This window comes from Phyllostomus discolor, chromosome 11 (assembly GCF_004126475.2).
Source record: "Phyllostomus discolor isolate MPI-MPIP mPhyDis1 chromosome 11, mPhyDis1.pri.v3, whole genome shotgun sequence".
Taxonomy (NCBI): Eukaryota; Metazoa; Chordata; class Mammalia; order Chiroptera; family Phyllostomidae; genus Phyllostomus; species Phyllostomus discolor.
Window position 1 is genome coordinate 22952109 of NC_040913.2, and position 24968 is coordinate 22977076.

Below are 24968 nucleotides of genomic sequence, written 5' to 3' on the forward strand. Positions count from 1 at the left end.
TTATGTGTGCTGTGAGGTGAAAATTGAAAGTACCCACACAAGGGAAAAAAACAGTCCTGGATTTAATTGCTTTACACTCACACCCTATGGAATTTCTAAGTTGGGATAAAGATGGTTGATCGATGAGAAAATGCAGAGATGGGGGGGGGACTTTTGAGATGTCGTCCAGCATGGGTAATGGCGTAGAGGTGTTAATAATTCTGGCTTCATATTGCCCTAAATACAGGCCAAACTTTAAACCTTTAGCCTCTTATTTTATCTCCTGTGTAGTTCTGTTTTTGTCAAATAATTTTGCCAGTGTTCCACAGCTCAATTACAGGCCACTCTGTAGGTATCTTCTTCAGTAAGTCACATGTATGTTAAGTAGATTGAATAGTACATATCTTTCTCTAAAACAGTATATTTCTGGGCAATCATGTGACATGGAACCCTAAGTCAGGGCTTTCTAGCACTGCATCAAAGGCACTGGTTTGCCAGGAAGGGCTGCCGGTCACGTCATGGTTGTGTCTAGTAGTCAGAGACTATGACATGTCCTCCTCAGGATGTCTGTGCAGAGGCAGGTTGTGGCCCTGTGTGACTGGGGTGCGTCTTTGCAGCTTTACATAGATAAAATACTGCCCTGTTGCCATCCATCGTAAGGAGTATATATTAATTGTGTAGGTCAGTCTTCCATCATCAGTATTTTTAGCAGCTCTATAGTTTTCACTTCAGTTGTATAATAGTTCATATATAGAGTCTAGCACATAAAACTCAGTCGATTCTGCAGTCTCAAACAAAAAGTGGATTAAGACATCCATTCCTAAAAGTAAGTTTCGGAAGAATGCATGAAATAGTATTACTGTTACTGTTAATAATTTAAAACTTTAAATATTAACTATTAACTTAAAATACTTGTAACATGCTAAAGCACTTTATATGCATTGTCTTGCTGTATCCATAAAACTGTTCTGTGAGGTTGGAAGTTATACAGACAAGAAAACTGAAACCACAACAGTGTCGTAGACCTAGTGGGTTGTTCCGTCCGACCTAAGCATCTGTGCATTGGTCCCATGTTCTGGACACCACGCTAACTCACACTTCTCTATAATCAGAAAAGGGTACAGAACAGGCCTAGATATGGGAGACAGAGCACTTTAGAAAAGGTAACAGCTAAGGTAATCTGAATGCTTGCCAATGATATTGAGATCAAGTGGAAGAAAATATGGAACAGCATTGCCCCCAAAAATGTCAAATTAGTTTAGGATTTGGATTAAACATCAACATTAATTATTATGATGAAAGACCACTGTATGAAATCTGGAAAAAAAAAAGCTCAAGGTGGATATACAGTATTTGAAAATTGACAATTTATTTCGGGTTGAGCCTGTGCATTTGGCCATTGGTAAGCCACTAGGCATGTCTTTCCCCACTGCACCCCCTGGGTACGGAGTTTGGGGAGAAGGAGAGAGAGGAAATGCATCGCCATTTTGTATGCATCTGATGTGGGTGGCCAGACAATTGTTCATATGATCTTTTAATAGCAATTGCTTTTCTTACACCTTTGACAGCATGACAAACCCATGTGTATAATCCTCTCAGATGCTTCGACAATACTTCTGGAATGAAAGAAACTGTAAAGTTTATTTTCTTCCACTTTTCTGAGACCTACATTAAAAATCAATATCGTGCCTAGGGTTTTCAAGGAATATTACATTATATTTGGGACCAATCCTGAACTAAATGAGTGTTTACAGTATGAAACAAGAAGGAAAGTGAATATAGATTCTTGGAGGAAGGGAGGGAACCTAGTGTATGTGTCTAACAGTTGGCACATTTTTCTCACCACGGAGGAAAACTTGCAGGTTGATCTTTCCCATTTTTGTTTTCATTAAAATAGTTACAATTTTTAAAAATTAACTTGGATTTCTATTTCTCCCCAAATTCTTCACTTGTTCCCAAGTCTTCAGTGCTATTTCTTCAGGCTGTGCAGGAGACAGACACTCTACAGCCCGTGTTTTAATAAGGTGATTTGTTCTGGGTTTGATAAGGAGCCACTTGACATCAGCATAGACCAAGAAAGGTGGAAATGGAGGTCAATAGTCATTTCCTTTGTTTCCCAGAGAAAATAAATGACTTAAAACCTGATAGTAATCTTCATTCTCTCTAGGCACAGAGGACCAGCCGTGTTGTTTCCTTACATACCCTAGTCAGTGTTCTGGGTGGCTTTTCATTACCATCCACATGATTTTCATAAAGGGAAATGGCCAATGAATATGCTAATGTTCACTGTTCTTAAACTTGTACTTTGGCAAATATCTATTTTGTTTTTTTTTAAGGTTTTGATAACCATGAAAGTCTGTAGAACTGGTAAGTCCTGGAGAGAGTGTTGATAAAAAGCAGAGTTCATTCTTTTCTTGAATATGTAGCTAATAAGTTGACTCATTTATACAGTGTTTTTTGTTTCGTTTTGTTTTGTTTCTTCTTTTAATTTCAACCAAACTTGTGTGATTCTGAGTTTGGATAGATTTGCCTTTATATATCTATTATAGGATTGGAACATCCTCAGTTTAAGAGAAATCTTCCTCTGTATGTAAGCAAAAACATGCTGGAATTAAACAATATACCCAAATATTCATGTACGCTTGAGTGTGGCAGGCCCTGTACCGGATATTGGAGGAATATAGAACATGGCTGACTTTTCTTTCTGGACTTCCTGTCTCAGCCTTCGGGTACCTTCTGGAAGAAGCAGCACCTCCTCCGGCATTCCTCTCACCTCTTAAGTACCACACGCCCTCTTCCTTGTCACCCATCAAAGGCTATTCATGCTTCCTATAAACTCTAGGATTCTTTCCTCCTCTTTATTCCCACTGCCCCTTCCTCAGCTTAAGCTCTTACCACCTCTCCACTGGGCTATCGTGATGGCCTGTGAACTGGTTGCTCTTCCTTTTGCATCAAACACTGTATGTTAAGTCATCTTCCAAACTAATTCAAGTGCTGTCTTTCTAACCACAAATCTTAAACACATTATGCTTTTGCTTAGGGAGCCTTCAGGACCCCCTGTTGCTGCCTATTGGGTGATGCCAAAACACATTTCTTCTGCATTTACCTCAAGCCTTTCTATCTTGCACTCGTACCCCTAACAACTAGCGTGGAACAGGCATTGAAGAAGTATTTTTGAATGAATAAGTGGATTACCATAACATGTAAGACTCATGCCATCTAACCCCAACTTACCTGTCTGGTCTCATCTCCAGTTTCTTCTCCAGTGAGCATTCTGTTCCCTCCATACCAAATTTTTTTTTGGTTTTTGACCTGGTTTCTGTTATCCAGTCTCTGGCTTGCCCATTATCTTACAGTATGCCTTATGTTCATGAACGTGGCTTAGATAGAATGAGAATAAGATGATTTAGGACTAGCAGTGATCCTCAGTGTATGTTTCTGGAGAGATTTGGTCAACTAGCAATCCACAAGTACTTGCAATGCTTTAGAATGCGACAAAAATAATAATCTGTTATAATTTGTATTAATTCTGGGGCTGAAAGTGTTACTTAGAAGCTCAGATCACATTTCTAAAATATTAACAAACTATCCATTGTTGTGGTAATTTAGCACTTTGACAACATAGGAAATAAAATGATATTTGCTATCAGGAAAATATAAGCTACTGCATCGCACACACAGTTTTACCAGTCTTAGGAGAGTCACAATTCCATGTTTCAGTGTCAGGTATTTATGGGAGGGTTTTGTTTTTTGACAGTGAAGACAGGTATTTCAGAATGCTGTATATATGGATCATTGAAGCCACTGAAGGGGGTTTCAGTTGAGAGTCCCAATGGATCTATAGTTTGACTTAGTTCTGTCATTAAAGTACAGTCCTCAGCGTGATGTCTATTCTCCCATGCTGCAAAGCAATGGAAGAGAAATGACTGGGATGGAAAGGCAAAGTCTATATTTGAGATGGTGATTTTTTGGTAACGTTGGGGTATATGCCCTTTGCAAAACTGACCTAATCTGAGGACATGTGAGCAAAGAAAAATATGCTTTTACATTAATCTAAGTGATAATAAGTGAAATGTGATGTCCACATGTGTCTCTCATGAGTACAAGATTAAGTTCCTATATCATCCATGTCCACAAAACGACAGTAAAAATACTGAACGGGTCACCAAGGATAAGAACACCTTCAAAACACTGGGTAGCAAATGTGAATACCATAGATTTTTCTGGATGTTGAATCAGGATGGGACTTACTTGCTAAATTAATTATGAGATGTTTAAGGAGGAAGAGGGGAGGGAGAGGGGCAGGGGAGAGAGCGAGAGCAAGAGGGGGTTAGTAGCTCATCTTGGGTTCAGACTCACTTGGTTTGCAACAGAGTTATACACATAACCAGTCTTGTGACCTTGGCAGTGTAACCTCCCGTCCTGTGTAGGAAATGACCCATCTCCAGATAATACAGCATTGACCTCTTGGGTTACTACTGTAAGCACAGGATTTGGTCCATAGTAAATATGCAAGTAGTAGGTTTTATGTTTGTTACCAAGAATAATAAAATGGTTGTTGTTTTATCCTACCATGTGTTTTTTTTTTGCATAATAAGAGATAACTGAAACCGTTGGCTGAGTATAATTCTAATCTATTGTTATGGTAGAGGTGACTCAAGAAAGGGGAGACCTATGAAGTACGCCATTGGTATTTTAATAGGAATTACATTGAATCTGGAGATTGCTTTGGGTAGTGTGCACATTTTAATGATGTTAATTCTTCCAATCCATTAACACGGTATATGCTTCCATTTATTTGTATCTTCCTTAATTTCTTTCTTCAGTGTTCTGTAGATTTCTGAGTACAGGTCTTTTACATCCTTGGTTAAATTTATTCCTAGGTACTTTATTTTTCTTGTTGCTATAGTAAATGAGATTTTTTTCTTAGTTTCTCTTTCTGATAATTCATTGTTGGTGCACAAAAATGCCCTCGATTTCTGAATATTAACTTTGTATCCCCTACTTTGCCGAATACCAATGGCATTCTTCACATATGAGCATATCTAGAACAAATATTCCAAAAATGTATAGGGAACCAAAAAAGAACCCAAATAGCCTCAGCAACCCTGAGAAAGAACAAAGTTGGAGCGATCACAACACCTGATACCAAACTACATTACACGGCCACTGTAATGGAGACGGTCTGGCACTGGCATGAGAACAGACACATAGATCAATGGAACAGGATAGAGAGCCCAGAAATAAACTCATGTCTCTGGTCAGGTAATGTTAGACAAATGGGGCACAAGCATACAATGGAGTAGAAAGGGTCTTTACAACAAATGGTGTTAGGAGAATTGGAGTGGTACATGCAAAAAAATGAAACTAGACCACCAACCTACACCATACACCAGAAGAGACTCAAAATGGATAAAGGATTTAAATATAAGTCATGATGCCATACAAGTTCTAGCAGAAAACATAGGTAATAAAATTTCAAACATCCCATGTGCCAGTATTTTTTCTGATATATCTCCTAGGGCAAGGGAAATAAAAAAATAAACAAATGAGACAACATCAAATTAAAAATTTCTGCACAGATAAAGGAACCATCAAAATGAAAAAGGAACCAACTATATGGGAGAACACATTTACCAAGGATACATCCATCAGACAAGGGTTTACTCTCCAAAATATATAAAGTTCTCATATGACTCAACACCAGGAAGACAAACAATGTAATTAAAAAATGGGCAAAGGACCTGAATAGATACTTCTCAAAGGAGGACATACAGATGGCTCATAGACACATGAAAGGATGCTCAGCATCACAAGCCATCAGAGAGATGCAAAGTAAAACCACATTGAGATGCCACCTCACACAGGTCAGAATGACCATCATAAACTAATCAATAAACAAGTGCTGGCTAGGATGTGGAGAAAAGGGAACCCTAGTGCACTGTTGGTGGGAATGCAGATTGGTGCAGCCACTGTGGAAAACAGTATGGAATTTTCCCCCAAAATTAAAATGGAACTGCCTTATGACCCAGTGATTCCACTGCTAGGAATATACCCTAAGAATCCTGAAACACCAACTCAAAAGAACTTATGCACCCTTATGTTCATAGCAGCACTATTTACAATAGCTAAGTGCTGGAAACATCCCAAAAGCCCATCAGTAGATGAATGGATTAAAAAACTGTGGTACATATACACAATGAAATACTATGCAATAGAAAGAAAGAAGTAAGTCCTACCTTTTTGTTTTAACAGCATGGATAGAACTGGAGACTATTATGCTAAGTGAAATAAGCCAGTCAGCGAAAGACAAATACCATATGACCTCACTTATAAGTGGAATCTAATGAACAAAATAAACAAATGAGAAAAATAGAACCAGAGACATGGAAATGTGGAACAGACTGGTAGCTATAGGAGGGAGGAGGGGGGTGGGGAATGGCGGAAGGAAGGGGAAGGGACTAGTCAAAGAACACGTATGAATGACACATGGACCCAGACAAGGGAGAGGGGACTGACTGTAGGCAAGAGGGTGGGCTGGCTAAAGGGGGGCAAGAGGGAAAAAAAGTTGGGACAACTGTAATAGAATGAACAAAAAAAAGGGGAGAGGTTGACTTCTGTAAATTTTTTTTAGCAAAAACCTAATTTTCTTATAATCTGATTCTTTTGCTTTTTCTGTAGAAAAGTGTACTGAAGGATGATACTTTTAACCAGTTGGCATACTTAGTTACAAAGCTTTAAGAATCTTCTATGAAAATGCCTTCATCAGTGTGGTGGAATGAATCCTGAATTGCTACACTGTTTAACATAATGTGGGTATGGATGGAGGAGATTCATATTTCTCATCACCTGTGGCCAAAAATGAAAATTTAAGATGGATGCATATTTAAATGACTCTGCCCTGTACTTTGAGAAATCAAAACACCAGTGGATATTTTTGGCTTATGAAGGAAAGCCTTGTTTAAACTTAGGTCTATTGAGTATTGACTGGCCGACTCTTTTCTTGCTACAGTTGTGCAAATTAGATGACCCACAGTTAGGAGGGAGTAGGAGGGCAGAGTGGAGTGGTTAGCCTGGAAGGTCACTCCCATGCTATGTTTTTCTGAGATATGATCATTGAGTGTCAGTCTCTTTCCTTCCTGCATACTCCACTCATAATATTTTTATTTGGGAAGACCCATGATGATTGTGTTTATATAGCTTTTGACTAGGGGAGCTCTGTCAGCTGGACAGTTGTATTGCCAAATCTCATTTGTCAAATAGAAATATCCAGAGTACTGTTCTCATTCATTCACATGTCATTGACCATCAGCCAGCTAATAAATCTGATGGTAGCTTTGATGGTAGCTTTTGCTTTAATTGACAAAATTTACTTGTACAAAATAACTTAGGTGAACACATTTGTGTATGTATGTATGAATGTATTCACACATATATAAATTATATAGGCTTGTGTAATATCAGAATGTTACCATATAAATATACAAAGAGGACCATGTTACTACAATTGATGACTGTGTAATTTTATTTACCTCTTGGGAATCAATGGGGCTATTGATTCCACAGCAAATGTGTTTTGATTAATATCATGGCAGGATATGTTTGACAGCAATTTCAAATTATTAGAGTTTATTACATATTGAGAGTCCACAGTCACCTGAGATTGTATATATTTGGTTTTAGCTCAGAGAGATAGATCTACCGGTGTTTTTCCCCAGGACTGTATTCAGTGCTGTGCAGTTACCACGCACTCTGTGAAAACCATACCCCTTTCTGGATACTCTGGGATATGTTGTGATGCTCACTGCTTATGTTCTGCTAAGCAGGGTTAGAATCATGAATGCAAAGGTCAATATGCTCCGTATATACTTAGAGTATAACTTTCAGGCACGCATACAGATTGAATCTGCACTAGTCAAAAGAGGGTAATAATTAAGGACTGGTTCCTTAGCCGTGAACATTGTCATTTATGGTGTTTATTATGGATCCAGGTTGTGGGTCCTGGAAAATGAGAGAAAGAGAAATATTTCCAGGGAAAACTTAACTTCTTAAAAATATTTTGAAAATGTGTTTTATTTTTTCCACTTTCACATGAAACTGAAATGCACACCTTTCTTTAACACGTGTAGAATTATTCAAGAATGAGGATAAAAAGAAAACCATCGTGAACATACAGTGATATTAAATGTGCTCAGTGGAACATGATCCCAGTCAGGTTTTCATGATTTATCAGTCTTTAACCTCAAAGACTCTGGTTAGCTTGCATTTTTTAAACTAACGAATTTATCACGGCCAGTGAGGAAAATGGTTCAAGTATATCAGCTGTAAATTGGTACAAAGCACTAAAACGGACATTAGCCTCTAATCAGATTCTAACAGTTCATTAAACCTGCCTTGCCAGGATTGCTCTTTGTCTTTCCCCCTCCTTTGCAGAGCATCTTCCTTTTTCCCCTGAACAAGACCTCCTCTGGGGTAGGAAGCAATATCAACTCATCCTTCATTGTCTACCAACTAAACAGCCCACGGGATGCTTTGTTACAGTAGATTCCGGGCTGCTGTGCGAGGCGGGGAGTGCTGAGGGCTGGTCGCCGCTAGAAGGCTTTCCTGAGGCTGGATGGGGGCAAGCCAAGCTGGCAGCTTCCAACCAGGGAAGCAAATGACACACTGGGATGCGAGATCCATGCTTGATGTGTAAACAACTCGCCAGCCTCCACGAAAGGATGTTAAGCTTGGAACAAATTAACTGAGCTCGCCAGGAAAGTTCCTGCTGCTCTAAGCCATCTATTAGGATGCAAAATCCCCCCAAATATGAACAAGTTAAAAGCAAAGATTATAAACAGTATGCTGTCAATTTTGATAATAATGTGCATTTCTACAAAAAGAACATGACAGTCATTTATTTTCTTCTTTTTGTTACCTAATAGATGAGGTACTATGAAATTTGTAAATGTTCACTCGTTAATTGTAGAATAAATTTGCTTTTCCTTCTTGTTGATATTTTGCAGCAAATAGTTGTAATAAGAGACCCTATAAATTTTATTTGTTAGAGTATTTTTCTTAAACAAAAAGAAGAGTCAAGAAACAGGAGAAATAATTAGAGCTTCACTATACTGCACTCTATTGGTATTATTTGGTAATAAAAACATTTAATTTGTGATTTATTGAAGTGGAAGTTGTTCTCATTTAACTCTACTGTAAGACAGGCAAAAAACCTGAGGTTTAGAAATGATATTAACCTTTGATACCAGGTAGACAAAATAGTTTAGAAACAGACCTCTTTTTCTTTTAATAAGATCACTTCAGTGTCACATAGTTACATTCTATAACGGAGCAGAGGATTCATTCTGAGAACTCAGTCAGATTTAGTCGTCTCAGGTTTTCGGCCTGGTCAGTGTGCTAGGCTCACGTTGGTGTTCGCGACATGTCTTAAAACATGAGCCAGATGCTGGCCTTAAGCAGTCACTGATATGAGGCCTTCCGACCACCTTCAGAGGTTATTGCTTTCAGAAAACCCCCACAGTGATGACAATTAGCAGAAAATAACCTTGCTTTAATCTTTCTATGAATATAGTTGGAAATTCCATTGAGCCACAATAGAAATAAGGTTTTCCCTTTAAGAGGAGGCCGATTGAGACTGGCATATGCCAGAACAAAAAAAAACATTATTTATTCTTTGGTTAGGACTTCAGCTTAAAAATTCACTCTTAATCCAAGACTTGTGTTAGTTGTTTTTAAAGATGTTTGGGGTTGATATGTAAAAGTCTGTGTTTGATCAGAATGGCCGTGGTGCCAACATTCAGTGTCTGGAATTGCATTGTCTGGTTTTGAAGAATTTGAGCCAATAACTTGAGAATGTATACATTCTTTTTATCTATTTTCTTTTTGATGGATTTCTAGATGCAATACAACGTCCAGAACTAAAGAAGAAAGAAACTTGCCTTATATTTCCTTCTACTATAGCAGAAGTGTGATGAATTGTCCCAGCCTCATATAAATTAATGTAATGTTTCCTTACTCTGGTTTATTACAGTCTGACCTCCAACCCTGAGGTCAGAGAATCAGGCTGATTAATTCAACTTCTTGGTCATTATTTCAAATGAAAGTTCAGAATGAGGAGATAATTGGTTATGCTGATACTCTCATTTAATTATACTTCATTGTTAAAAAATTAGGTTAGCGGTACCGAATGTACTACAGTGAAGGCAGGCCCGACCAGATGTGACCTCCTTTGAATGCTTTAACGCTGAATTTCCCCCTCTCTCTTTTTCATCCTCAGAATAGCAACCCGTTTGGAAACAGAATGTTAATGCTTGATGGGATGCCGGCAGTCAGAGTCAAAACAGAGCTTTTGGAATCTGAACAAGGGGTAAGCAGGAGCTTCTGCCATCGCCACGCCCCCTTCTCTTCATGATAGTGGCCGTCCTTTGCAGAGCATCCTGAGGTTGGCAGGGTTGTTCACTGGCCTCAGCTTGATTCTCCTGAGTGAAATCATCTGAGACTGCGGTTGATTCTCACCCATTTGCAACCTCAAATGTTACCAACTTGGAAGAGATAACTCCCTGAAATTAGAAAGGTTTAGTGACCTTTTAAGAACCATATGGCTTTATTTAAATTGGTGAATGTTTGAAAAGTGAATAAAAATCCAAAGCAAAAAGGAAGTGCTAAAAAAAATAGAATCGAATATAAATTCAATGTCAAAATATCTTGGTTCTTTCTCAGGAAATTACAGTGTCCAGGTGTGGAAATGTTACTGTTTTTTGGGTGGATTGCTCTTTTGACATTTGTGTTTCTCTTTTTTCATGCCACGAGGAGAGGGGACAGTTGGTAAAATTGAGGTCACTGAGTTTGAGCATAAAAGCAAAAGAAATTTTATTTCACAGTGCATAGCCAAATTGACAAGTTAATTTATGGCTACTAAAAATATAAAGGTTTAAGAGCACAGCTAGAATTCTTATAAAGGATGTCAGAGACCTTATAATTGTTAACAATTATAGCTTCACCAATTACAATCATAATAAGGGCAGTGCGATTGCTTGCAGCATCAGCTGACCACATTTTGAATCTAAGCAAGCAGGCATTGCTCTGGTACCTGAGTGTACACTACCTGCCTCCCTTACTAAACCACCGCCACCGTGACAGTGCCGATGCCTGGAAAAATGACTTAAATTACATAAATACTCATCCTTAATTTGATTAGTGTATCTTTTAATCAAAAATCAAAACTAAACATTAGCATTATTTTGTAATTGAACCATCAAAATAAAACTTAAATGTGAATAAAATCTCACGGTCATAAAAATCAGGGTGTATAAATTCATGTGGGCTGATGTTCAAGGTCTTAAATACTGTCGTTCCAAAAGGATTTCTGGTGGATCTGGGCGGCAGCCTGGGCGGGCTCTCCCCAGTACCTCCCTCATTCTGCAACAGTGTGTGTGGCAGGGCATGTGGCACCTCCGTGCATGTTTCTCTACTTCTTCGTAAGCCTGTGTCTGAAACCCTTGTCACGTGGAGGATATCGCTTCACTTTTATGTCCAGGGTTGATTTTCATAGCTCTGAAATGAACTCTGTGGGCCAGGTCAAGCCATACCACAACTCCTCAGTTCTGTACATGACACAGTGACTGATTGCATAGTTTCAGCTGAAGACTCAGGCGGTAGAGCATCATGGAAGAAAAGCCTGTATGGCAGCTATTAATATTATTTGTTCCGTGTGGCCAAACCTTCAGAGAAAGCTATTGTTTCACCTGGATTTTCTAGCCGGCCTTATCAAGTTAAACTTTCTATCCTCCAAATTAACTAGTCCGTACCTTTTTGGTTTAACCTAAGCATGGGAAGATTTGTTTTATTATTTGGAGTTCTGGTTTTTTCTTTTCTTTTTTTTTTTAAGATTTTATTTATTTTTAGGGAGGGAAGGGAGGGAGGGAGAGAGAGAGAGAGAAACATCAATGTGCCATTGCTGAGGGTTATGGCCTGCAACCCAGGAATGTACCCTGACTGGGAATCGAACCTGGGACACTTTGGTTCCCAGCCCGTGCTCAATCCACTGAGCTACGCCAGCCAGGGCCCTGGTTTTTTCTTCATTTAAATGTATTAGCATCAGTTTAATGGAATACATTTCTGTACAACCCATGCTTAAGTTTAACAAGTGATACAGACTATAACATCTCATTTAGAGAGGGTAGGCTTTTTCCTTTCGCTGCTGGAACAGTGAAGAAGCAGTGTATTTCACAGTGTTGTTTTTTAGTTCACAATACCATATATTCTTCAACTTGAATTCCAGTACATCCACTCAAGGCATCATGTTGGAGGAAGGCAGAAAAGAACAGGAAAAAGTCAGAGAATGCTCCCTGGGCCGCTAGTCACAGCCAGGATAGTTAGTGTGTGATGGTCCCCGGTCCTGGGAATCTCTGATGACATCTCAGTACTCCTCTCCCTTTCTGTTACTTTTCAATTCTAATGTAAAGTTTGCACAAACAGTTTAGATGCAAAACTCCCCCGTATTCCTAGAGATTTTATAGCATGAACATTCATAGAAGTGGCTTTCTGTCCTTAAACAGGGAAAGGGAAAATTGTAGGTTCATAGGTTTTACTTAATGCCAGCTCATTAAAATCACTTCTCTTCCTCCTTGTGCATAGAGCTGATATTGGTATTTTAACCCTAATTTGGAGGGAAGTAGAACCTTGATTTTACTCTTTTTCTTAGTTTTTTTTGTGTAGTTTTAAACTATATAATGGGTGCATTTCATTTTCTTTTCCAGTAAAGCTTCAGGAGAAGCAGCCAGCTGTGTTTAATGAAATGAATTATGACAACTATTTGCAGAATACAGTCACTTTGTGTTTAGTAATTTATAATACTTTAAATCAGCTCTCGTTTAGAATTGGAGGTAAAATTTTAGTGAACTTCATTTCGGTCACCATACTGGAGTTCTTGGGCGATAATGGGATGGATAACATATTATATAATTTCAAAGTCTCAGAACTATTTTTAGATAAGGAGTGCTAGAATTCTGAAGGTTATTTTGTATTTCAGTCTTACGTGGCTCTTTCTACATTTATTATTGAGGCTGAAGTTTGAGTCTTCAAAAGAAGATGTAAACATAGTGATGAGATTAATCACATGCATGATTATGGCTTTTTCAAAAGATGAGGTGTGTTGGGTACAATGAGCAAAAGATGATAGGAGCGCATCTGTGTGTCACGACAGTGAATGAGAAAGCCTGAAGTTGGTGCATTGGTTGGACTCTGAAATTACTCTGGAAAACCCAGTTCTGAGATTCTGTTTATAAGCCACTGGCATTAACCTCCAGGTTTGCAGGAAAGAAAAGTTAGTCTGCCTTTCAGGCTACAGGCAGCATTGCAAGGATGTGCTACTCTCCATGGACCTCATGTTCTGAACCATGAAGGCATTCCTTTGTCCTCTCCTTTTGCTATAAATAGTCCCTTGGGTCTGTTCCTGTCAGCTGGTCTTAATGGTCCCCGCACACCTTCAGGGGAGTCAGGACCTTAAAAGCATATTTTAGAGCCTAAAGAAAGACCGTGAATAAGCCAAGGACAGCCACTCTGCCTGTGGATGTGCTTGCGTTTCTTGAATCAGGCTGTAGGTGCTTAGAGGGCAAGAACTGTTTCTTTTATTCTCCTGATAGTTCCTGGCACACAGTAAGTGCTCAGTAAATATTCACTTTATTGAACTCATCCAGGCATTACAACTGGCAGGTGAAAAACAGGAAATGGTTCAGTAGCTCATTATAAACTTGTTCCATCTTCCTCATAGGGTTGTTGTGACCATGCAAATAAAAATTGGAAATACTGGAAATATGCATTCTTATTGGTGGCAAAGGTCTTCATCTTGGACCTGTTGGTGGCATATTGACACCAACTCGGTGTACCTTTCTCTGTTTGGCATTCCCTGATTCTTGCACCCTTAGTTTCATGATAACTAAGTAGATAATTATTGCAGTCTCCAGAAATGTGACTTTGGTTTTCTTCAGGCTTGCTGGTAACACAGTGCATGCTGCTAAGCAGCCCATGGGAAGGGCGTGTAGTCTTGGGATACTCTTTTGGGTACTGCAAGGAGTGTTGGAATAGCTTTTTGACTTTTGGTGCTTGTGTCCTGCTGCTACCAGGGCTTCCCAAATACGGTCAGCCATTGGATGCTCTCACCTGTTAGCAAGCAAAGGACAGAAGCAGGTAGAAGAGCACTAGAACTCCAGGATGCAGAGAAAGGGCACTGCTCCAAGGACAGGAAACCTGATTGTAGTCCTGGCCCTGCCTTTTGCCAGCTTGAATGACTTTGGGAAGTTACTGAGAGCTCTGGGCCTGTAGGCCCTCCTCTGTACGGTGGTGATGTCGGAGAGGTAAAATGATGCCTTCCCAGGTTCAGCTTGGCAGTCTGTGATCCTGGTAAGGGGCAAGGAGTGGGGGAAAGCATTTCTGATTATGAGTTTAATAACCCTGCTACAGTGGAGCTACCTGTGTATGGAAGTGGAAATGCATAGACAGACTTTAAACTGAGACAGAATTGAGTTCAGGTGCTTGCTCAGCCAAGTGCCAGAGGTATGGATCATAGTAGCTCTTCATCTCTTTGTGTCTCCTTACCTGGGAAGTTAAGTGAGCCACCCAAACTCCCAAGAACACCCTGCCTAAGGTGGATGCTGAATAAATATTCTCCTTTTGAAGAAAAATGGGAATAAAAAATGGTTCCATTATTTTCATTTCTATTGATGTACTTTTCATAAGGCATTTAGTAAAGAACAAATTACAGAGATGCTAATTTATAATTATAAAAGTAGATTTAAAGTAAGTCTCAAATGGGAGCTTTTTTTATTTGAACTTTTATTTAAGTATATCTGGAGATATGTTTTAAATTCTGGTTAGATTTTATCTTGTAAAAACAGAATAATGAAGCCAGAAATTAATTATTAAATTAACATAAAAGTGACCTGAGGTTTTAGTGTGATAATGGCATTTGGCGACAATTGTTTTTACAAAGGACTTCTGAGTTCCCACACTTGCAGGGTAGTGCTTGGTATACTTACAGATGCATGATCGCGTGTCTGGGGTGTGCTGCAGAATAAATGGGAGGGAAGACTGGACGCGGGCAGAAGCAAGACTGGTCAGGATCCCGCCCCACGTTGAGGCTGGGTGATGGGTGCAAGGGGGCTTGTTGCACTGTTCTTGCCTGATTGTTGTATGTTTGAAATTCTTCAAAGAAACGTCTTAAAAAAGAAAAGGAAAGATCTCTAAATAAAAATATGTATTTTGAAAAAAACATAGGTGCAGAGTTGTCAGAGGGAGGTGAGAAAAAAACTTTTCTCAGTGACCCTCACTGTTTTCTAAGATCTGAAGAGCCCACCTCAGGAGAGGAGCTGGCCTGAGTCCTTCCACCAATCACGGCAGTGCTGCCGCCCTTGGTTACTTAGTCTCTCTCCTCTTGCAAAGGCAGATACAACTCTGATCCTTGGATGGGCAGATAGAGAGTGGTGGCAATAGTGTGGTGGGGGTGGGGGAGAGATGTATGTATGGATGGACGGATGGATAGATGTTGGGTGTTTTGCCAATTTTAAGTGCTCCAAGCAGTTAGTAGTTATGTGGCATAAGACCCCTCAGTGTTCATTGTGGAGAGAGAGCCCAGTGTCTGTGCCACAGCCTTGTAGCTGGGAAGCGTACAGGTAGGGAGCAGACAGTATAGGTTCATTTGTATTCTCCATAGCTCCTTAGCAGAAAGTATCAGCCCTACTCAGACCAGAGATCCCCCTGAGCGCCCTAACTTAGAGGTAGGGCAGAAGAGAGTGATGGCCTTTTCCCAGGAGGCAGCTTATAGGACCTTCTGCAAACCATTCTGCAGGACATTCATAACAAGGTGAGGTGGACGTGTCTGTATTACTGAGAACTGATTAGCACCATTAAGCCAACTCTATTGGAACTTCCTTATGAGCAGAACTTATACTTTATGTTTCTGCTTATTTCTTATCATCCCAGCACAAGGAATTTATAGAGAGGCAAAGCTCAATAAATAGTGATTAATTCAGGAGCTGCTTATTATGAGAGCCAGTATCACAATAAGATTTTGAGGTAGGTACTTTTTTGGAAAAGACCCCAATCCTTAGGCTTTAGTAAAAAAAAAAAAATAGAGACAGGTGTAAGTTTAGTTGCTGAAACTAGACATACATTAATGCAATGCTTATGTAAGGCAATTATATTAAAATTCTGTAGCTTTAGTGGGTAAAAACAACAGCAAACCTGACTTTTTCTGCTCCTCAGTAAACCATTATGTTTAATTTAGCAAAGATTTAATATGCATCTCTGTGTTAAAGTTTATAGTAAGATAGTGTAACTGTAATGGCTTTATCAGAGGAAAAGAAAAGGCATTATAAAAATGCCATTTGATTAGCCTGCACCAGAGCCTCATTACTCCCTCCCCTACTGTGGGACAGGAGGCAAATTAGCTAGTGAATTGGTAGAATTATCTTGTTCATATAAACTTGCTTATCATTGAATATTCTCTGATAACCCACTATTTCAGATCTTTTGATCTGGGGTGAAACCTTGGCATGTCACTACCTGGCTTCAAAGAAAAACATATGCAGAATCTGTGGTATTGCTAATACGGGAAGACCATTTTTTTTTAAAGCAGGCAAAAAACAGCTACACTTGCAAAAGTCATATTTTAGAAGAGATATTCTCCACTAAAGAAGCAGAGCCGGATGGATTGTAATAATGTCAGAATGGCCAATAAATGTATTAATAGAAAGAATTGAAAATCAATGAGCTGTGATAGTAATTACAGATAGTACCCAAGGGAAATATAGCAGACAGACAAATCCTTTCCCTCAGGGCCTGCCCTGAGCAAAGCTATGAAGTCAATAATTCTGCCCTCCTTCTTTCCCATTAGTAATGTACTTTCTTCTTCAACTTCATTCTCCTCCACCCACTGGTCAGACACCTGACCCTCGGTGCTGTAATGGTTCATGGGACCAACAGATGAGCAGCTCTAACTGCAGTCTCATTAATTGGGAATATAAAATGCTATTCTTTCCAAGAGTTACGTATTTGCATTTTTATAGGGTCAGTACTTTGTAAAATGGAACAGTTCTCACAGAAATTTCATGTGCCAAGTAATTTGGAAATTTTGATTTGGGGGAAATTAACCTTTCCGGAATATTTCAGCTTATGCGTGGTCGTGTTCTCCCTCATTTACTAGTCTTTGCAGGGGAATAAAAAAGAATCTGGACCTTGAGGCATATGGTTCTATCAAGATGTGTTTTTGTGTGCTAATATTTGGGTAGTGATTCATAGTTATAACTTAGTTCACAGAAATATCTTATTTAACCCTTAGAAGACTTTTGCTTCCAATCACAAGGGATTAACTGCTATGGGAATTGACATCCCAACATAAACAACTTGAAACCAGACAAAACATATGGAATGTTTTTAACATATTGCATAATAGTCGGTTAAGGACTGTGATTCCTGGGAGTAGGGCAGAAAAAGCAGGTAAACTGTGTGACGACCTCAGACTACTGCTTGAAGGCAGAGCAGGGAGGGAGAAGCCAAGGAGTTAAGTGGACACGGATTAGAATTTGGAGTAGAAAAGGCAACTAAGTTTAAGGGGAACAGCAACAGAGAGGAAGGAGTTGTACAAGAGAGGGCTCTTGTAGATCGTTAGAGTAGTCCCCTTAAGGGTTTGGCTGTGTAGTGATCTGTAGGAGACCACTCTGCATGGGCCCAGCTCCCACTCAGAGATGCACAGGACCCACACCCATGGATAGGTTCTCCCGTGAGGAATCAGGCCTGCAATGTACCTAGGACGCTTTGAGTCCTGCTCTTGCTAAAAGACTTCCTCACCCTGAATTGAGGACATTTACTGCAACTTCTAAAATTCATGCTAAACCTTCCAAGGATGAGTAACCCGTTCAACCACTTTTGCCTTTTCATTTGCAAATATCCCTCTTCTGTGATGTGATTAGTGGCATTGGCTCCTTTGTTTTCTGTAAAAGGTAACCACCTAAAGCAACCCTGTGCATAGTAAATGAGGACCATCTTGTAATGTGCCGAGAAACCCAATAAAGGGTGTTCACGGCAAGGGCCAAGGCTTTTGCTTCCCTTGAGAGAAAGGCCATGCTGTCCCTTTTCCTCCACCGGACTCGGTAGTCCATGTGAATGTCTCATTTCATCCATAATGACGCAGACACTCTGGGCTGGTGTCTACATCAGTGATCTGCCTGTGTGTGGAGGAAGGCAAAGAAAGAACAAGGAATGCGATAGGTTGAACAATTCTTTGAGTTCACATAAAGCTCACACAAACCATGATGGAGCAAGCTCTTCATATGTGTGCATTTGGTGGAGGTCTCAGAAGAGTCAGGGCTCAGTCAGGGGCTGCATTAGTCCCAGAGCACTCTCATCTGGCCCTCGCCATGAGAGGCCTGAGGAGCAAGCCTGGAAACAGTCAAACTGACCCACAAGTTACGCAATTGTGCCAGGATTAAACCCACAGCCTGAAGGAAGGCAGCAAGATTTGGCCCTCAGTAATGTAAGTCACAATGTCTGGCAGTTGATCAAATTGATCAGATTGATCAAACAGAGGAAAAAGGTTGAAAAAATGAACAGAGCCTCAGCGGCCCGTATCTCCAGTCGTACAATTGGACAATACTCATACAACTGGACTCTCAGAAATATTAGGGCAAGTCAGAAAAAGTATTTGAATTAGCCATGGCCAGACATGATCCAAAGGTGACGGAAACTCGAAGCCCGCAAATCCAAGATGTTCAGTGAGTCCCAAGCAGAAGAAACCACATTAAAGCATATAGTAATCAAATTACTGAAAACCAGTAGTGAAGAGTAGACTCAAAAGCAGCCTGGGAAGAAGGGGGACACACCTGACTCATGGAGGGACAAAACTCACACTTGGCATTAGACACAAGCTAGGATGAACTTCCTTAGGTAGAAGAAAAAGGACACTACAAATTCTCAACGCGAGAAACGAAGAGCACTCAAAATGGTAAATGTCTTGGCAAACATAAAAGATGATGTGGCCCAAATGAAAGAACAGAGCAGAACTGCAGAAAGAGAACTAAGCGATGAGGACATAGCCAGCCTATCTGATGGAGAATTTAAAGCGCTGGCAATCAAAATGCTCACAGATTAGATTGAGCTTGATTGAAAAATGAAAAAATACCCAAAATGAAATAAAGCAAAATATTCAGGGAACCAACAGTGACAGGAAGGAAACTGGGACTCAAAACAACAATTTGGAACAAAATGAAAAAAAAATATCCAACTAAAACAGAATGAAGAAACAAGAATTCAAAAAAGTGAAGAGAGACTTACGAACCTCTGGGACAACCTGAAATGCTCCAATATCCAAATCATAGGGTGCCAGAAGGAGAAGAGGAAGAGTAAGAAATTAAAAACTTCTTTGAACAAATAATGAAGGAAAACTCCCCCAATCTGGTGAAGAAAATAGACTTCTAGAAAGTCCAGGAAGCCCAGGGAGTCCCAAAGAGGAACATACCAAGGCATATCATCATTAAGTTACACAAGATTAAAGACCAAGAGAGAGCCCTAAGGGCAGCAAGAGAAAAGGAGACAGTTACCTACAAAGGAGTTCCCATAAGGCTATCAGCCGATTTCTCAAAAGAAACCTTGTGGGCAAGAATGGGCTGGAAAGAAGTATTTGAAGTCATGAAAGGCAAGGACCTACATCTAAGATTACTCTCTCCAGCAAAACTTTCATTTAGAATGGAAGGGCAGATAAAGTGCTTCCCAGATAAGGTCAAGTTAAAGGAGTTCATCATCACCAAGCCCTTATTCTGTGAAATGTTAAAGGGACATTTAAGAAATTGAAGAAGATCAAAAACTATGGACAGTAAAATGACAACAAACTTACAACTATCAACAAATTAATCTAAAAGAATGAATGAAAACAAAAACTAAGCAAACAACTAGAACAGAAGCAAAATCAGAGAAATGGACGTCACATGGAGGGTTTTCAGTGGGGAGGGGAAGGAAGGAATGGGGGAAAAGGTACAGGGAATAAAAAGCATAATTAGTGGCATAAAATAGACAAAGATAAAAAAATGGGATAGGAAACAGAGAACTCAAAGAACTTATATGTACAACCCATGGACATGAACTATGGAAGGGGATGCCAGAGGGTTGGGTGGGGCAGGGTGGAGGGGGATAAAGAGGAAAATATTGGGAAAACTGTAATAGTATAATCAATAAAATTGCTTTAAAAAGAAATGAGTAAAAAGATTAAAAAGGTTTTAAAGAAAATTGCTCAAAGCAAACATAATAACTTGCATTATGGAGTTTATAACATGTATTGAATGAAATGAGAAGCTGTGAAGCAGAGGCAGGGGAAAGGACAAAGAATACAGTTGTGCACGCCGTGTGGCATGGTATTAATTGAAGGTAGACTATGTTAAGTGAAAGGTGTATATTGTAAATCCTACAGCAACCACACACAAAATAAAAAAAAAACAGATATAATTCATAAACCACCTGTGGAAATGAACTGAAATCATTTTTAAAAATACTCAATTTTACCTAAAGGAAGGCAGGAAAAATGAACAGTGAACAGAGAAATAGAAAACAAAGCAAGATAGTGCACTTAGATACAATGTGTTGATAATTATGTGGAATGCTAAGGGTGTAAGCACTTTAATTCAAAAACATTATCAGATTGGAAATAAAAGCAAAACTAAACTCTATCCATAAGCAACTCTCTTTAAATACAAAGATACCAATAGGTTAAAAGCAAAAGTATAGAATCAAGAGCAGTCAAAACCATGAAATGGAAAGGAAATGTTGAGTTCTCTAATGGATATTCAGTTGCAGTTTTGCAAGATGAACCGTTCTAGAGATTGTGAATAGAGTCGACACTGCTGAACTGCCCGTATCAAATGGTTTAAGAGGATAAATTTTATATTGTGTATTCATTACCACAGTTAAAAAATAAGAAAACCAGGAAACTGATGACTAACAACTGTACTAGAAATCCATGTGGATTACTAAAAGAGGACTTGAGCAGAAGTTGCTTCAGATAGTTCAGATGGGAAGGAGCTGGTTATAGCAGCGACCATGTGTCAGCCAGTGTCCCTGATTTGTACATCCCGTGGACGCTTCTTAAAGGAACGTGGGCTTTGACAGCACTCTTCCTCTGACTCTGGAGGAAGGGGTTTGGTACGAAAGATGAAGTTGTGTGTTTAGCCATTCTAATCCTATTGATTGCCTGCGCACAAGGCTTATCCTCGTCCACATCAGAAACTGGAAGTCTTATACTTGATAAAATTACTATTATTAAAAAGTTTAAATAGATTTTAAAAACTTGCAAAGTAGAAAATAAAAAGCTTGCTCATATTACCTTGTAACAAAAGCTGTTACTGGTTTAGAATATTCTCTTTCAGGAACGTAATAAATCTGTAGTAAACATTCTTTCACACAAACAAAAAGTGAAAGGATAGAAGAACATGTGTCATGTATACGCTAAATAACAACAGAAACAAAACTGGGGTGCTCACGTTACTAATAGTTGACAGAAAAAGACTTCAGAAAAAGAAGTATAACCAGAGATAAAATGGAACATTTCCTGTGATAAGGGTCAATTCATTAAGGAGATGTAAGAGTCCTAAATATTTTTGTACCTTAGTATACTCTTGAGGAGATGTAATTTTATCCCCATTAGTAAAGAAAATTGCAGAGAAATTGCATGTACAACATCACACCACCAGTAAGTAACGGACAGAGTTGGAGTCTATTCCGCATCCGAATCCTTTTGCTATTGTAACTACGATTGAGTGACTTTCTTTGCTGCTCGATTATGATAGTTATTGTAACTGGTGATCACACTGGAAATGATCTGGTATCAAATGAGGTCCTACTACATTTTTAATGTTTAAGAAGGGTGTAAGCAGATCTTAAGAAATTTAAAGTTCAGTATAACAATAAATGCAAATTTACCTGTAGAAGTTCAGTGGCCATTGCCCACTTTAGCCTGCGGTAAGGACTTTTAAAAAATCTCTCTTTTATCTAAATTACATGGGATGTTTTAAAAACATCTTATTACATAAGACATGTTTGTTTAATGTAAAATAATGTTTTAAATTATTTAAAAATAGGTAAAAATGTGCAAAGATATTCCCCCGGGATCACACTGACAAAATTTTATGTTACTCTGTGTCCGTCAATTTCAGGCATCAGCAAATTGAGCCAAGTTGGCAGCCGCATATTAGATTCACCTTCTAGAAACGTCCCTGTCTCTCTGCCATAGTGTTTGGAGACCCAGAATTTCATAAATATGTAAAAAATGTAAAGATGCCAACAAGTGCTTTTTTTTATTGCTTTACCAATTATGTCAGCGTTATCACTGAGGAAAATGCATCCTTTGATAGCAAGGCACCTTCAACCTGGTGGCACGTTGGGCCAGTTTAAGGTCTCGCTGAGCGGTCATTTCTGTGGCCTGTGGGAGAAAATGAATCAATCTGTCTCTGATCCACTGGTCAGTCCTTTTTCTTTTCTTAAGGAAATATTGTCAGAAGATATTCTTAGTGAAGAAATATGTACTTCTCAGCACTTGTAAATGAACTCGGATGTTCAGGTGACTCGTAGTTCCCGTGACCGATTCTGTTTCCAGCTCTCAAACTTTAATTCCGTTGCTATGTTCTCATCATAACTAAGTATTTCATTTTCAATAAAGCCATGAAGTTGATTATTTTTCAGCCTTAAAGCTTATGTCTGTTAAATAAGACAATCTGATTATTTAAAAGTAAGATAAAGAGTGTAATTTTTAAAGGGTTTTTTTAAACTTCACTTACATTCTTCTTTAATTTTCAACTTGAAAGAAATTAATGCAACTGTGGGCTTGAACCTCCCACTCCCTTGGCTGAGTGAGTTGTAACAAGGTAGTAGAACAAGTCTCCTGGGTGTCTTCAAGTGTGGCCTCGTAGAAAGATGAGTATTCAGCCACTTAAAAATGGATCATCAGTATATTATTTTATTTATTAAAATCAATAAAGTGGCAAAGTATTTTCTGTAAACATTGCAGTGGGTACTGGAGTGTTTTAGGGAGAGTCTGGGCATTATTTTTAGACCCATATGTAGGGCCTCCTGCCACCCAAGATCACCTGTATATTTTCCCCCAGTAATATTGTACTCATTAAAAACTTACAAATCTTGCTGAAAATTTCTTCAGTCTTACCATCAACTATTTTGCAAAAGACATGGTTTTCATAACCATCATGATTACTAAATGGTAAATAAATATCAACAATATAGCAAAACCCTTAATGTCCACTGTTTTATTGAGTCATAAAATAAAGAGAACGTTCTCAATGTGAATTTCCATTCACTTTGCATGACTGTTTGTTGCCGTCACCCACCCACCCAGCTTTTGTTGCCCCCATGGCTTCTGATTTCCACACTGAGGTTTCAGAAACACACATAAGCAGAGATTTTACCTTTACCCTCTTGGGATTATTATCCTCAGGGCATGTTCACATTTTTATGCAGCATTTTGGAATTACAGAAATGTTTCTGAAGAAGATGTGAAATATTTTCCTATATTTAAGTTCAGGTAGGTAAAGGGGATAGAATTCAGCTAGAATGAATTATCTATATATAATGCTTAGCATAGTATCCTGTGTATTAAGTAACTAATAAAAAGCACCTGCTCTTTTAATTGGTATTGTTGATCTGAATTTTCCTTATTTCATAACATAAAATATTATGTGTATGTAAATTACAGTAAATTCACGTAGATCTTGAAAAAAAAGTTTAACATTGATGATGCCCCAGAATTATGCTATTCCATATGATTCCATCATCAGTTTAAAAATGGTTGTGCCAATCTATGTTACCACAATAGAAATAATGTGTATTAATTTTTCTGTTACAGTATACCTGCTTTACCCATAATTCACATTTAGAAATGTGTTCTTTATGTCTGTATTCTTAGACTTTATTCAGAAACATTGTATTGCATCATATGTAGCTAACTTTCCTGAAACATAAGGAACTAGAAATAAAAACACTTTATTTCGCATTTTTATTACACAAAAATAAAGTTATATTGCCATTCAACCTACAACTCTGTAGTCACTTAATATTCGACAGAGGAAGCAAGCACAATGGGCTAAAAACAGTTTATTCAATAAATGGTGTTGGGAAAATTGGACAGATATGTGTAGAAAAATTAAACTAGACCACCTTCTTACACCACACACAAAGATAAATTCAAAATGAATTAAAGACTTAAATGTTAGACCCAAAACAATAAAAATCATAGAAGGAACATTGGCAGCAAAATCTTGGACGTTGCTTATAGCTATATTTTATTGGATATATCTCCCTAGGCAAGGGAAACAAAAGAAAATAATAAACAAGTAGGACTACATCAAACTAAAAAGGTTTTGCCAGGAAAGGAAATCATCAGCAAAATGAAAAGACAACCCACAGAATGGGAGAACATATTTGCCAGTACATCTGATAAAGGGGTTAATATCCACAATTTATAAAGAACTTGCAAAACTCAATGCCAAAACAAAAACAAAAACAAAAAAACAGCCCCAAACCCCAGCTCAATTGAAAAATGAGCAAAGGACCTGAATAGTCAGTTCTCTGAAGAGGACATACAGATGTCTAATTGACCTATCACTTTAACTTTATTCAAAACAATTTCATTAAATGGTGTGACAGCCATCCTATCAGCATACATTTAAAAAACTTAACAGAATTGGTAAATATTTGTGCAACCATTTTAATATTGAAGATGGAAGGTGCACAATGTTTCGGGCATACTATGCTTTATTATTTCAAGAAAGGTAAAAATGCAACTGAAATGCAAAAAAATAAAGATTTGTGCAGTGTATGGAGTAGGTGCTGTGAATGATTGAACATGTCAAGAGTGGTTTGCAAAGGTTCTTGGTACTATTGACATTTTGGCCAAATTATTTTTTGCTGTGGGGCTGTCTTACATATTGGAAGATGTAAGA

At 38.6% G+C, this 24968-nt stretch overlaps 1 protein-coding gene across 3 annotated transcripts in view; it reads left to right on the forward strand.

Moving 5' to 3' along the window:
• KLF12 (Kruppel like factor 12) overlaps positions 1-24968 on the forward strand; it is a 424035-nt gene that overhangs the window by 174767 nt on the left and 224300 nt on the right. For all 3 annotated transcript variants that reach the window (XM_036011296.1, XM_036011294.1, XM_036011295.1), the window contains exon 3: positions 10256-10345. Coding sequence is in view for 2 of the 3 variants with exons in the window: in XM_036011294.1 (XP_035867187.1) it covers positions 10256-10345 (90 nt within the window). In the remaining variant the exon portion in view is untranslated. The remainder of the gene's footprint in view (positions 1-10255; positions 10346-24968) is intronic.